General features: G+C 40.7%; 2 protein-coding genes across 2 annotated transcripts in view; both read right to left on the bottom strand.

Moving 5' to 3' along the window:
- Positions 1-13,118, bottom strand: part of psmb2 (proteasome 20S subunit beta 2) — a 221,323-nt gene that overhangs the window by 109,022 nt on the left and 99,183 nt on the right. The gene's annotated exons all lie outside the window — the stretch shown is intronic.
- Positions 1-13,118, bottom strand: part of kiaa0319l (KIAA0319-like) — a 51,074-nt gene that overhangs the window by 33,405 nt on the left and 4,551 nt on the right. Inside the window, 3 exon segments of the mRNA XM_079570438.1 lie at positions 4,407-4,593; positions 5,988-6,062; positions 6,456-6,724. Coding sequence (XP_079426564.1) covers positions 4,407-4,593; positions 5,988-6,062; positions 6,456-6,724 — 531 coding nt within the window.

Raw genomic sequence — 13,118 nt, 5'->3', positions numbered from 1 at the left:
AGCACCCTAATGGGGAGTCCTGGTCGTCGCTACGGCAACACCATGAAAAATGGGTTTTTCTCTCCACAAAAACCCAGTGAAATTACAGAGTGAACCTGACCAACATCCTCTCGATAAGAAGGAGCAGCACCTCCACTCCGAGCTCCACACCCTGTCCGTCATTACTCAGACCTCATGGCTAAAGGAGAGCGAAGGAACTAGGGCTGGTTACCAACGAAACCAGTCGAGTATTTTTGTATCAAAAACAGGAACCGAAAAAAATCTATCTTCAGATCCAAGTTCTGATCATAGACTGTAAAAAATAATGGACGTCTTCTGCTCACTCCTCCCCGTTTACCACAATGACCACGGTTCATGGAGGATTTACAGGCTCCTCCTCCCCAGCTCTGACGAAGCATGTTCCTAAAAAGGGCATAAGGGCGGGATCTTCACCGTAGACTCCGCCCTTGTGTGACGTGTAGCTCGTGCTGCTCCAATGCTAACAGTCCGACCCTCATTAAGTACGAGATTTCAAAAATTCTTCTTACAAAAACCAGCCTGGTTTCATAAATTGTGACTAACCCAGCGTTATCACAGGCGGAAGATCCAGCCTAGTCTAGTGTTGAAAACATTTAAACCAGGCGTTAAAGTGGTTTTTAAGGTGTCTAAACTCCAATGCTTTTCAATGGGGGCCTAGCGGCGATATGGAGGTACTACAGCAATGGCGGCCTCCAGTGTCGTGGTCATAAAGCAGAGCAGCCAGCGCCCATTGGTTCTGATGCTGTTGGTCCAGGGCCAGTAAAGCAAAAGACTCAGCTCAAAGAAATCATTTTTTTTGGCAAATTCTTTACTCACAATTTTTCCTATCCATTTCTCACCCATTTCTCAACATTGGAGATGAACCTCATGTTGTCTCTGTTTCTAGATTTATAACACAAACTTTATTCTCCCTCACACTTGTATCGGCCCCCTGATCTCACACTCCGTCCCTCCCTCACTGAGATGCTTGAACTCCTCCACCTGAGGCGAGGACTCTCCACCGACCTGCAGGGGGCGCCACCTTTTCCCCACAGAGAACCACGGCCTCAGATTTTGAGGATTCTACAGGTTGTTTTTTTTGCAGGACTTGGTAATAATCCGACACAAACAGCTAAAACTAAACACCGTCTTATATATTACTGTTTATCTTCATTCATTGGGCCTTGAAGAACCTTGATCTGATCTCACCTTGAGCCCCTTAGTACAGTTTCAATGAAGGCGAAACGTTAATGACCTTTTGTTCTGGAAGGAAACAATGCGGTGCTTTACTGAAATTAGGGCCACTGGTCGTTCGAGTTTTTCTACTTTCGGAAACAATGGAGCTTTGAGAATTCTTACTGATGATTCAGCTTCACACACGCCTTCAAAGTCAACAGGGAAAAACCGGGAAACTCCTGATCAGCGTCTACAACATCTGCCATGTGGACGGGTTTGAGAGACGCTGCCGGTGAAGAAAGATGGCAGGCATTTTACGATATCTAAATAATGGATATGGCCGGGTTTGATTTTAAGTTTTATTTTAAGATATAAGTCCCTCCTTCCCGGATCTCAGCGATTAATCAGAGTCTAGCAGGGCCGGACTGGCAGAAAAAATCAGCCCGTAATCAGCCCATATTCAATGCAATAGTCGAAGTGAGCAAAACAATGAGCCCTTGGTTTGAACTAAAACAGTATAAGCAACGAATCGAGGACAATAGTTGCATTTTGTTTCTGCAGAATTCAAGCTAACACCTCAGAGACTCAACACTTTAATCTTTTCATTTATAACTTGAAGGAACTTTTGCAAAATTACTTAACAATCTTAAAATGTGCGTTCCGTTAATGAAGTTCCTCTCGCGACTGCAACACAAATAAACTTCTCAAAACCAACCAAATGATCCCACTGTGGATGAAGATGAAACGGTAAAACTCACCAGAGTTCAGGAGGTGTGGAGTGAGAATAGAAGTCCCAAAAAGGCCAAACATTGTAAATCCTTTTAATGGAAACTACGTCGAGGGGCAAGACGGGGTCACCTGACAACTCCCAGCATGCACTTCTTTGCAAACATTTGTCTAAAATGTATAAAAAATAGCGGTCTAAGGTTCTGTGGGTCCTGGAGGGAGTTACAAACTATTTCCTCTTATATTCACAATGAGAGGGGCATGAGTGTTATGTCCCAGAGGCCCATCGCTCATTATACAAGATTATCTGTGAACCATGACTCAAGAAAGCGCCACCAGAGGGGAATAAAAGGCGTCACATCCCTCTAGTGGAGAAGTTGCGTAATTGCATCTATGTAAAGATAGATACGCCAATGTTTTTTCCCGCTAATTGTGGGCCGGTGTTAAGGTATAACGGGCCTTGTCTCGGTCTGACTGGCCCAACCGGCCCAAAAGTACGTCGGCCCGCCGGGAAAACTCCCGAATCTCCTAGTCTAGTATCCTCCCACGTCGACCAATGAGACGAGCTGTACCTGTGAACCAGCCTGTCAGGTCCAATCAGGAGGAGGGGGAGGAGCTTGATCGTTTACTTTTGAAGATTCTGTTCCTGTTATTCTTGCAAACTAAAGATTCACTGATACTTCATTAGACGCGAGAACAAAATCAAGTCAATTTTGCCTCGTAACCATGGAAACGTCTTACGAAGTATGAACGAGCCTCATGACTTTTAGATGTCGTAGTTTCAGGCGTGTGTTTAGCGGAGCTAGCGCCGCATGTCGGCCTGGTTTATTTCCTTAGGATGGGCTATTGGGCTTATGCACAGTTTCCCCACGTGACGTCTTCCTGGACTGTCAGCCCGACGCTGGACTTCCTGTCGACGATCGTTTACTTTCACAACCAGCAGGTCCCACACACATGAAGAGAAGCTCAGGATCTGGTTAAGGACAACGAGTTACTGATGGAGTCACAGCAACGTATTACAAACATCATGTTCGCTGTGAATCCAGCCCCAAAGGAAACGCCAGCTGTCGTGAGGGGCGGAGCTTTGATCTTAGAGCTAAAGGCTAGTGTTAAAAATGATAATACAACATGTAAATATTATTTAAACTACTAACAGGATGATTCTTTTTTGCGCAGGCTCTTTCAAAACTTTGCGCTAGTTTTAATGACCAAATCTTGAGCCATCGCTTCATTTTTTTGGGACCTGCTCATTTTTTACCTCTTACCACCCGCCTAAACCAAATGCATTCTGTCCTCTTTGGCTGTTATATAGGCCTGTGTAGCACCTCATTTGAAAGATAAGACCCACAAAAGTGATCTTTTTCCTCGCGTTGGTGCTGTGTTGTGTCAACTTTTTTTTTTTTTGTCACTTTTTGGTTGAATTTTTGTCACATTTTTGTTGAATTTTTGTCATTTTTTTTGTTGAGCTTTTGTCACATTTTTGTCATATTTTTGTTGAGTTTTTGTAAATTTTTGGTCAATTTTTGTCACATTTTTGTTGATTTTTTGTCACTTTTTGGTTGAATTTTTGTAATTTTTTTGTTGAGTTTTTGTCACATTTTTGTAGCGTTTACATCCTTGTTTCCTTCTTATTTTTTGTGGCTGTTTTGGTGCTTTTTCCCCAAGAAGCTTTTTGATGAGGGTAAAGCCAAACTGGATAAAATGGGATCCGTTCAGGTGGGAGTTAAGAGGTTAATGGGCAGAGAGAGCGGACAGGAAGGACAGCGTCGGCGGAAATCACGTGGGGTCACTGTGCATCGAGCCCATTCACAAACATTCCATCGAACAGAGGAAAAAGCAACAACTTCACGGCAAAATACAAGCACCGTCTCATTCATTAGTTCAACCTTCTCTATGCCTGACTACTAACAGACCAAACACAATCAATATCTCAACTAAAATAAAGTTATTTTTGGATGATTTGGCCTCACTCTGCAGCCTGTACTATCTCCCCCCTCGCAGTCGCGTAATGGTGAAGCTGCTACGATGATAAAAGCCTCGGATGTTCATGGACATTTTTTGCCCCTTTGCAGTGCTAGCATGGAACTTTTCGAAGGTATGTTGTTTTTGTACAACAGGTCAAATGCTAACGTTAGCTCTGCTGCTAAGTCTAAACTTTAAGCTGTTGCTGCTGGTTTATTTGTGCGTCTTTCTAATTAATAAAGTGCTTATCCTTTAAAATCCACTGTTTATCTGCTCAGGCTGCAACAAAGACTGGTCCTTATGTAAACATGCTGAGCTTCACCTCTTTTTTATTATCGTCACTGAGTAAAGTCAGAGCGGACATGTGTCTCAGTAGTGTTTAATGTGTGTATTTAATTATATTCTTTTGTCAGACGCTCCTTTTGTATTTTTGACAAACTCATGTCGTGTCATTGAAGCTCTTAGTTTGGTCACAGTGAATGGAGGAGTGGGAGTTTTACTTTCTGAAGCAGAGCGGGGTTGGAAGCTGCTGTCGCTCCACTCACCGGCCGCTGTGGGGGCCGCGGCGTCGTCGGGGCTGCTCCCGTTCGTGGGGGGGTCCGTGGGGGGGTCCGGGGCCGTGGAGTTGCTCGGGTTCAGGTCCTGGCCGGTGCCGTTGTTGGGGCGGCTCTGGTTCCTCTCGGTCGCGGCGCTGAGGGCGGCCAGCGTCGGAGCCTCAGGTTTAGGGTTTTGCTGCGGAGACAAGAGAGAAACTTTGTCACGTTTGTGTAGAAGAAGAAACATCAGCTGAGAGTAATGAGGTGAAAGTTGGGCTCGGCGATATCGACAAGGAATATCTCAGTGATTCTCAGTGTTCAGAAGCCCCTTATGAGAGACCAACAGGCCCAGAACCACGAGGCCGTCCTTCTGTGGACCCACCACCTGCAGGGGGCGCCATAGGGGCTGCAGCTCCAACAGCCAAGTGGAAGAGGATCCAACACTCAGACTCAGCACCACAGTTGATATATATTCGCTGATATATTAGTTGAAAAATATTCCAGCAGAACAACGCGCTTTTTAGCTTTACATTGACGTCACTTCAACATTTTCGTTGCAACATGATGAGGTCATGTGACAGGGCTGCGCGATAAATCAAATTAATTCAATGAATTCAGGATTTTAAAAACAGATGATTTGGACTTCCTGACGATCTGCTGCTTCACAAAGGCCAAAGTGTTTTAAGTTTCTGCCCCTGAGCCTTTCTCTCACTCTGCTCTGAACAGACCATTTAACTCCGCCCCTTTCACTTGAGTCTCCATGGAGACGGTCGTCAATCACAGCAGAGGCATGAAGACGATAAAACAAACACTTTTAAAACTCCATGATTATTCAGAGGTTTTACTTTTGAGCAGACGAGGAATGTCTGAAACAGAAATAACTATACTAATATACTATACTATACTAATAAAGGGTTATGTTATGTTAATGGGCCTCATGGTAGCTAAATTATGAAATATTATTATGAATCAGAATCAGAATAGTTTTTATTGCCATTGCTTGTAAACAGGTTCACAAATTAGGATTTTTTCTTGGTGAGACGTGCAACATAAAGGCCAGATCTTGTGGTGGCGCACGGGGCGGCGCAGGCTCTTGGTGGATTATTTTCCGAGTGGCGGCGCTATATGTGCCATTCGCCTCCGCCACCTGTGAGGGGGCGTCACAAGAGGAGGTGACTGCACTGATGGAAACACGGCTGACATTCACTTCCTCGTTTACATTGCTTAAGCCTTAGGCTCTCACAGGTCAAACTAAAAACTTTATTTACCCCATCGTGAGCTAAACCATGTTCACGTCTCGAGAGAAAAAGAGCTACAGCGTCCGCTGTGGCGCGGATCTGCCGCGCTTGGTGTGAACGCGAAGCAAAACAAAAGCACATGTTCACCCCCCACTCCCACACAAACCACTCTCCTGGACGCGGAGTCCATCTGGTTGGAGGAAAATGTGTGTCTCCACCCACTTAAATGCGCTAAGTCTGGAGTGGCGAGATCACAAAGTGCTGCTACTGAGGGCAAAATGTCACGCTATCGTCTCCGTTTTGATGCACAAGATCGGGCCCTAAACATTTCCGTTTGCTCGACGTTACTCACCGTAATGAGAGGCTCCGGCGGGTTTGGTTCCTCAGCCAGTTCAGATCTTCTCCTTCTTCCAGGATAAACCTGACCCTGAGACAAAGACAAATGATTTAAAATCCTTTGAGCTGATTTAAAGGCTGATTTAAAGGCTGATCTAAAGGCTGATCTAAAGGCTGATCTAAAGGCTGATCTAAAGGCTAATCTAAAGGCTGATCTAAAGGCTGATCTAAAGGCTGATCTAAAGGCTGATCTAAAGGCTGATCTAAAGGCTGATCTAAAGGCTGATCTAAAGGCTGATCTAAAGGCTGATCTAAAGGCTGATCTAAAGGCTAATCTAAAGGCTGATCTAAAGGCTGATCTAAAGGCTGATCTAAAGGCTGATCTAAAGGCTGATCTAAAGGCTGATCTAAAGGCTGATCTAAAGGCTGATCTAAAGGCTGATCTAAAGGCAGATCTAAAGGCCGATCGCCGGCGTGGTCTTACCCTGGAGATGAACTGCAGGAGCCCCAGAGACTCCCGGTGCGGCTGGGGCAGGTGTGTGATGGCGCAGCCGTCCCTCCTGGTGCAGGAGAGCAGCTGACAGCGCCCCCCCAGGCTCCACACGGCGGTGCAGCGGGGCCACATGCAGCAGGACTCCCAGCAGGTGGCGCCGCCTTTACCGAGGGCCAGAGGGAACCAGCCCAGACCCAGAGTGCTGCTCCAGTGGATGCCCAGGACGCCCCCCGTAACGTGGCACAGGCCGGAGCTCAGTCCTGAGGGGGGACGGAGGATTTAGAACATAATCAAACCAAACAAACACAGACTAGCCACGACCCCCATTTTAACAGTAAAAGGGATTTGTGACCCCCGCTCAGGTCACACTGTGAGAAATAGAAATAGTAGCCTACATAATTCTTAACCTCTTAACTCCCGCCTGAACCGAGAGGAACTTTTTGTAATTTTTTTGTCATTTTTTTGTCACATTTTTATCACATTTTTGTCATTTTTTTGTCATTTTTTTGTCATTTTTTGTCACATTTTTTGTCACATTTTTTGTCACATTTTTGTCACATTTTTGTCACATTTTTGTCATTTTTTGTCACATTTTTTGTCACATTTTTGTCACATTTTTGTCATTTTTTTGTCATTTTTTGTCACATTTTTTGTCACATTTTTTGTCACATTTTTGTCACATTTTTGTCATTTTTTTGTCATTTTTTGTCACATTTTTTGTCACATTTTTGTCACATTTTTTGTCACATTTTTGTCACATTTTTGTCATTTTTTGTCACATTTTTTGTCACATTTTTGTCACATTTTTGTCATTTTTTTGTCATTTTTTGTCACATTTTTGTCACATTTTTGTCACATTTTTGTCACATTTTGTCACATTTTTGTCACATTTTTGTCACATTTTTGTCATTTTTTGTCACATTTTTGTCACATTTTTGTCACATTTTTGTCACATTTTTGTCATTTTTTGTCACATTTTTTTGTCACATTTTTGTCACATTTTTGTCACATTTTGTCACATTTTGTCAAATTTTTCGACCATTTTTTTCAATTTCTTGTGACATTTTTTGCCACTTTTTCATCAATTTTTCGTCACTTTTTTGTCACATTTCCATCATTGTTTTCGACTCAGTTTTGTTGCTATTTTCCAGAAGCTTTTGAACTGGGGTAAAGCCAAACTGGAGAAAATGTGCTCGGTTCAGGTGGGAGTTAAGGGGTTAAAAAAAAAAATGGCTAAAATGAAATTCATCAAACTACAAACAAATAATGTCACTCTGGTAAAATAGCAAACACCTGCTACAATAAAATATCAGACTATATGCTAATGAAAATATGGCTATTTTATCTAAATGATCTGGCGACCCCCCAAATTTGTCTCGCGACCCCCCTGGGGGTCCCGACCCCCAGGTTGAGAACCACTGGACTAAGCCATAGAGCAGTGATACACCATAGATCGAGTCTGCTCCTTTACATAACACATAAAGAAAGGCCTGTAAATATGATTTCCCTCTGGTTCTGTAACTTGGCAACTAAAGCTCTTTACGTCTTTATCTACACACATGACCTTCTGGATTCTTCTATATAAAGACTGATAAGATAAAAATGTGTGGAAAGGATGAACAGAACAAAGGCGCCATGTTTTGTTATTAACAAAAACACAGGACATAACCCTCAATGTGTCTCCTGTAGGTTATATCTATGGGAGAGACACGTAATAACTCTATACACTTAAATACACGGATACAAACATTTCCCAAATCCCTTCTTTGCATCGACCTGAACCTGAAACACTGTCCTCTTCAAGGCAAGTTTATTTGTCGAGCACAATTCATACACAAGGCAACTCAAAGTGCTTCACAGTTGCATAAAATAAAATCAATAAAACATCAACATGAAATGAATCAATTACAGTGAAAGGCAAGAGTGCAGATAAAATACTTTCAGTCATAAAAGAACTGTTTTCAGCCTGGGTTTGAACATTGTCAGAGTTGAGACCCCTCCCTGAGATGGTTCATACGGCTGCAACATGAAAAGACTTACTAAACTCTATTCTCTGAGCGACAGGAAGCCAGTGCAGAGACCGGAGCACTGGACTAATATGGTCGTATTTCCTGGTTCTGGATGTTCAGCAGCCGTTACAGTCGTCTAACCCAGTGTTTCCCAACCAGGGGTACGGGGAAATCTCTATTTCAGATTTCAAAAAGTGGGAAACCTTCATTGGAAAATCTATATTTTGCAGTAAAATGTGCTGCTTTGGGAGAATTTTAGGTTCATTTTTACCACAACATTATCCTTTTTCTTACAAATACCACTTTTTAGTAATTACTTTCTAAATAAACTGCAATACCCTTGAGGTAGGGGGTACACGGACAACCACTGAAAAGCCCAAGGGTACGAAAGACAACCACTGGGAACCACTGGTCTAACCTGCTGGATAAGTCTCCAAGTCTGGTTTTGACACTATTCCTCTGATCTTTATGTTTTTCAGATGGTAAAAAGCTGCTGATGTTGTTGCTCTGATGTGGATGTTTAAGTTCAGGTCTGAGTCCATGATTATCCTAGATTTAGAACCAGATTTTTTTTGGTTTTAGAGAGTGGGACTCAAGGTGACACTTTGTCTGAAACCCTGGTGTCAGACAAAGGAATTTCTCATAGACTTTTCCTTTCACTGTGAGAGATATTCTTTTACCACTGCAGTTTATATCTGTCTGTAAATATTATATAATACCATACATCAGGGGTAGACAACGTCAGGCTCGGGGGCCAAAACCGGCCCTCCATCATCAAACTCTGGCCCTCGAGATGATTTTGAGAAATATTATGACCTAGGGCTGTGCAATTAATCGAAATTCGATTACGATTTCGATTACAACAGTAAACGATTACAAAATTAGCATAATCGCAAAAAATCGATTATAATATATATATATATTTTTTTTTTTCTAAAACGTTTTTTTTTTATTTCCCACATTTTTTTTCTAATTTTAAATTTTTGGATTTGGTCTTTCTGCTGGATTTTTGTAATTTTTTTGCTGGATTTTTGTCTTTTTTTGCTGGATTTTTGTCTTTTTTTGCTGGATTTTTGTCACTTTTTTGATGTTTTTTGTCATTTTTTTGATGGATTTTTTTGATGGATTTTTTTGATGGATTTTTGTCACTTTTTTGCTGGATTTTTGTCTTTTTTTGCTGAATTTTTGTCTTTTTTTTGCTGGATTTTTGTCTTTTTTTGCTGGATTTTTGTCTTTTTTTGCTGGATTTTTGTCATTTTTTTGCTGGATTTTTGTCTTTTTTTGCTGGATTTTTGTCACTTTTTTGCTGGATTTTTGTCTTTTTTTTTTATGGATTTTCGTCTTTTTTTCTGGATTTTTGTCATTTTTTTGCTGGATTTTTGTCTTTTTTTGCTGGATTTTTGTCTTTTTTTGCTGGATTTTTGTCACTTTTTTGATGTTTTTTTGTCATTTTTTTGATGGATTTTTTTGATGGACTTTTTTAAAGGCAACAAATAATCGTTTGAATAATCGTGATTTCAATTATGACAAAAATAATCGTGATTATTATTTTTTCAATAATCGAGCAGCCCTATTATGACCCAACTCAGAGATCGAACGCCTGTTAAAGTACTCTAGAAATGTGAAAAATACTGTCAATTCCTTAAAATGTCTTAGAAGAGCACCCTTTTAGGCCATAATCCTAAAAGAATACTCATCTAAAAGGAAGAAATGACTTAAATGATTTTGAGAAATATTATGACCTAGGGCTGTGCAATTAATCGAAATTCGATTACGATTTCGATTACAACGGTAAACGATTACAAAATTAGCATAATCGCAAAAAATCGATTATAATATATATATATATATTTTTTTTTCTAAAACGTTTTTTTTTTTTTCCCACATTTTTTTTCTAATTTTAAATTTTTGGATTTGGTCTTTCTGCTGGATTTTTGTAATTTTTTTGCTGGATTTTTGTCTTTTTTTGCTGGATTTTTGTCTTTTTTTGCTGGATTTTTGTCACTTTTTTGATGTTTTTTGTCATTTTTTTTATGGATTTTTTTGATGGATTTTTGTCACTTTTTTGCTGGATTTTTGTCTTTTTTTGCTGAATTTTTGTCTTTTTTTGCTGGATTTTTGTCTTTTTTTGCTGGATTTTTGTCATTTTTTTGCTGGATTTTTGTCTTTTTTTGCTGGATTTTTGTCTTTTTTTGCTGGATTTTTGTCTTTTTTTTGCTGGATTTTTGTCTTTTTTTGCTGAATTTTTGTCTTTTTTTTGCTGGATTTTTGTCTTTTTTTGCTGGATTTTTGTCTTTTTTTGCTGGATTTTTGTCATTTTTTTGCTGGATTTTTGTCTTTTTTTGCTGGATTTTTGTCACTTTTTTGCTGGATTTTTGTCTTTTTTTTTATGGATTTTCGTCTTTTTTGCTGGATTTTTGTCATTTTTTTGCTGGATTTTTGTCTTTTTTTGCTGGATTTTTGTCTTTTTTTGCTGGATTTTTGTCATTTTTTGATGTTTTTTTGTCATTTTTTTGATGGATTTTTTTGATGGACTTTTTTAAAGGCAACAAATAATCGTTTGAATAATCGTGATTTCAATTATGACAAAAATAATCGTGATTATTATTTTTTCAATAATCGAGCAGCCCTATTATGACCCAACTCAGAGATCGAACGCCTGTTAAAGTACTCTAGAAATGTGAAAAATACTGTCAATTCCTTAAAATGTCTTAGAAGAGCACCCGTTTAGGCCATAATCCTAAAAGAATACTCATCTAAAGGAAGAAATGACTTAAATCTACTTGAATTAAGAGATAAAGTTTGAGTAGATCTGGTCTTAGAGCAGATGAAACCTTTTCTTGCCAATGGAACAAGCACAAGTTCTTTCTTAATTCAGATTATTTTGTATAATTTCAAGTGAGAAAAATAAAAAAATTACAGTAAAAGTTAATCTGATGTCCAGTGGGATTTCTATTTGTTCCACTGGCATTAGCGTTTTTATCTGATCTGCTTTAATTGGAGGGTCCCGCCCTTGGTCTTTCGACGATGAAGAAAACCGGCCGGAGCAAACTTGCCGACCCCTGCTATAAATAATACATTTCCCATAATTTCATGCTAATTCCTACATTCAAAATTCTCTGATTTTGCAGCCCTGGTCCACAGTAAGGTCAGCTCTGGTCGGAGATAAAAGACGAAGCTTTATCCGTTCAGTTTATGATTTTCTCCACAGTTTCTGCTTCGCCTCGAGCACAGACTGTGGATTGTGTGGATTGTGTGGATCTTCTCTCCGAAGCCTGTGAAAGCTCCGCCTGCTGTGGTTTCTGCTTTCACGGCCGACACAAAGAGAGCGGAGTCACTGCTCATTGTTTACGCCGACACGTCTTGGAAAGCGAAGAGCGGAGTCGAGTTAAATGCGCTCGACTCCGACTTCCAGAGGGATTTAGCAACGTTCGAGTCATATATGCGGAGTCTGCAGGGACGGAGCCACGGCCAACTCCGCAGCCTCTGATCTCCACGGCCACGCAGGACAGTCAGCACCGAGATAAAAGGAAGTCACAGAAACGCCTTCAGCTCTGAGCCTGTTCCTAATGTGCACATATGTCCATTCTGGAAGAGCACAGAAGGGCCACCGGTCCCGCCTTAACCGAGCTTTACCCAAATCTAAAAGCTAAAAAGAAAAGCATCAAAATAGCGACGAAAAAAAGAGGATGAAAACAAAACAAAAATGTGCCGGAAAAGCAACAAAAAAAGTGACAAAAAATGTGATGAAAAGGTCAACAAAAACACGACAACAAAGCAACGAAAAGGCCACAAACACGTGACAAAACCATAACAAAAAAATTATAGAAAAATTTGACAGAAACACAACAACAAGCCACAAAAAGTAATGAAGAAACAACAAAACAAAAAGTGACAAAAAGTTACCATCACTTTTGTAGGTCTCAGCTTTCAAATGAGGCGTTACACTGTTGCTCTCCAGCCGAGAAGCTTTTAGATTTGGGTGAAGCCGAACTGGAGAAAATGCGCTCCGTTAAGGCGGGTGGTAAGTGCACATTTAAGCTAATTTGGGCCAGGCTGGTCAGAGTCCAGGGCTTGTTTTTCAGTCCCAGTCCGCCCCTGAATCTGACCCACAAAAAGAGTTAGCATTTAGCTCAGAGACACTTTTATACAGTTTTCAGAATGTATTTTTTCCTATAGTCGTTAGCATTAGCCTCAAACATTGTTAGCCTCACCATCTCCTCCAAGCTGCAGCTCGGGCTGGGCATCGTTATTTTCTATACCGGTGCTTTAGCGATACTTGGTTTTCAATACCGATACGAAAATGAGCCAGAAAACAGAACAATAATGGAAGATCTGCAAATTTACAATATATTTATAATAAAAATTGGGAGAAATTGGGCCCCGGATAAAGCGGAAGAAAATGGATGGATGGATGTGCAAAAATAAGGAAAAATTGTAAAGAAATAGGGGAGAAAACGGGGGAAAATGGGGGGAAATAGGGAAAAAATTTACCACCCGCCTGAACCAAATGCATTCTGTCCTCTTTGGCCATTATATAGGCCTGTGTAACACCTCATTTGAAAGCTAAGACCCACAAAAGTGATCTTTTTCCTCGCGTTGTTGCTGTGTTGTGTCACCTTTATGTTTTTTTTTGGTCACATTT

The sequence above is a fragment of the Gobius niger genome (genome assembly GCF_951799975.1).
Source record: "Gobius niger genome assembly, chromosome: 14".
Lineage (NCBI taxonomy): Eukaryota > Metazoa > Chordata > Actinopteri > Gobiiformes > Gobiidae > Gobius > Gobius niger.
Note: the sequence above shows the minus strand (reverse complement) of the source record. Positions and strands in the feature narration are given on the sequence as shown.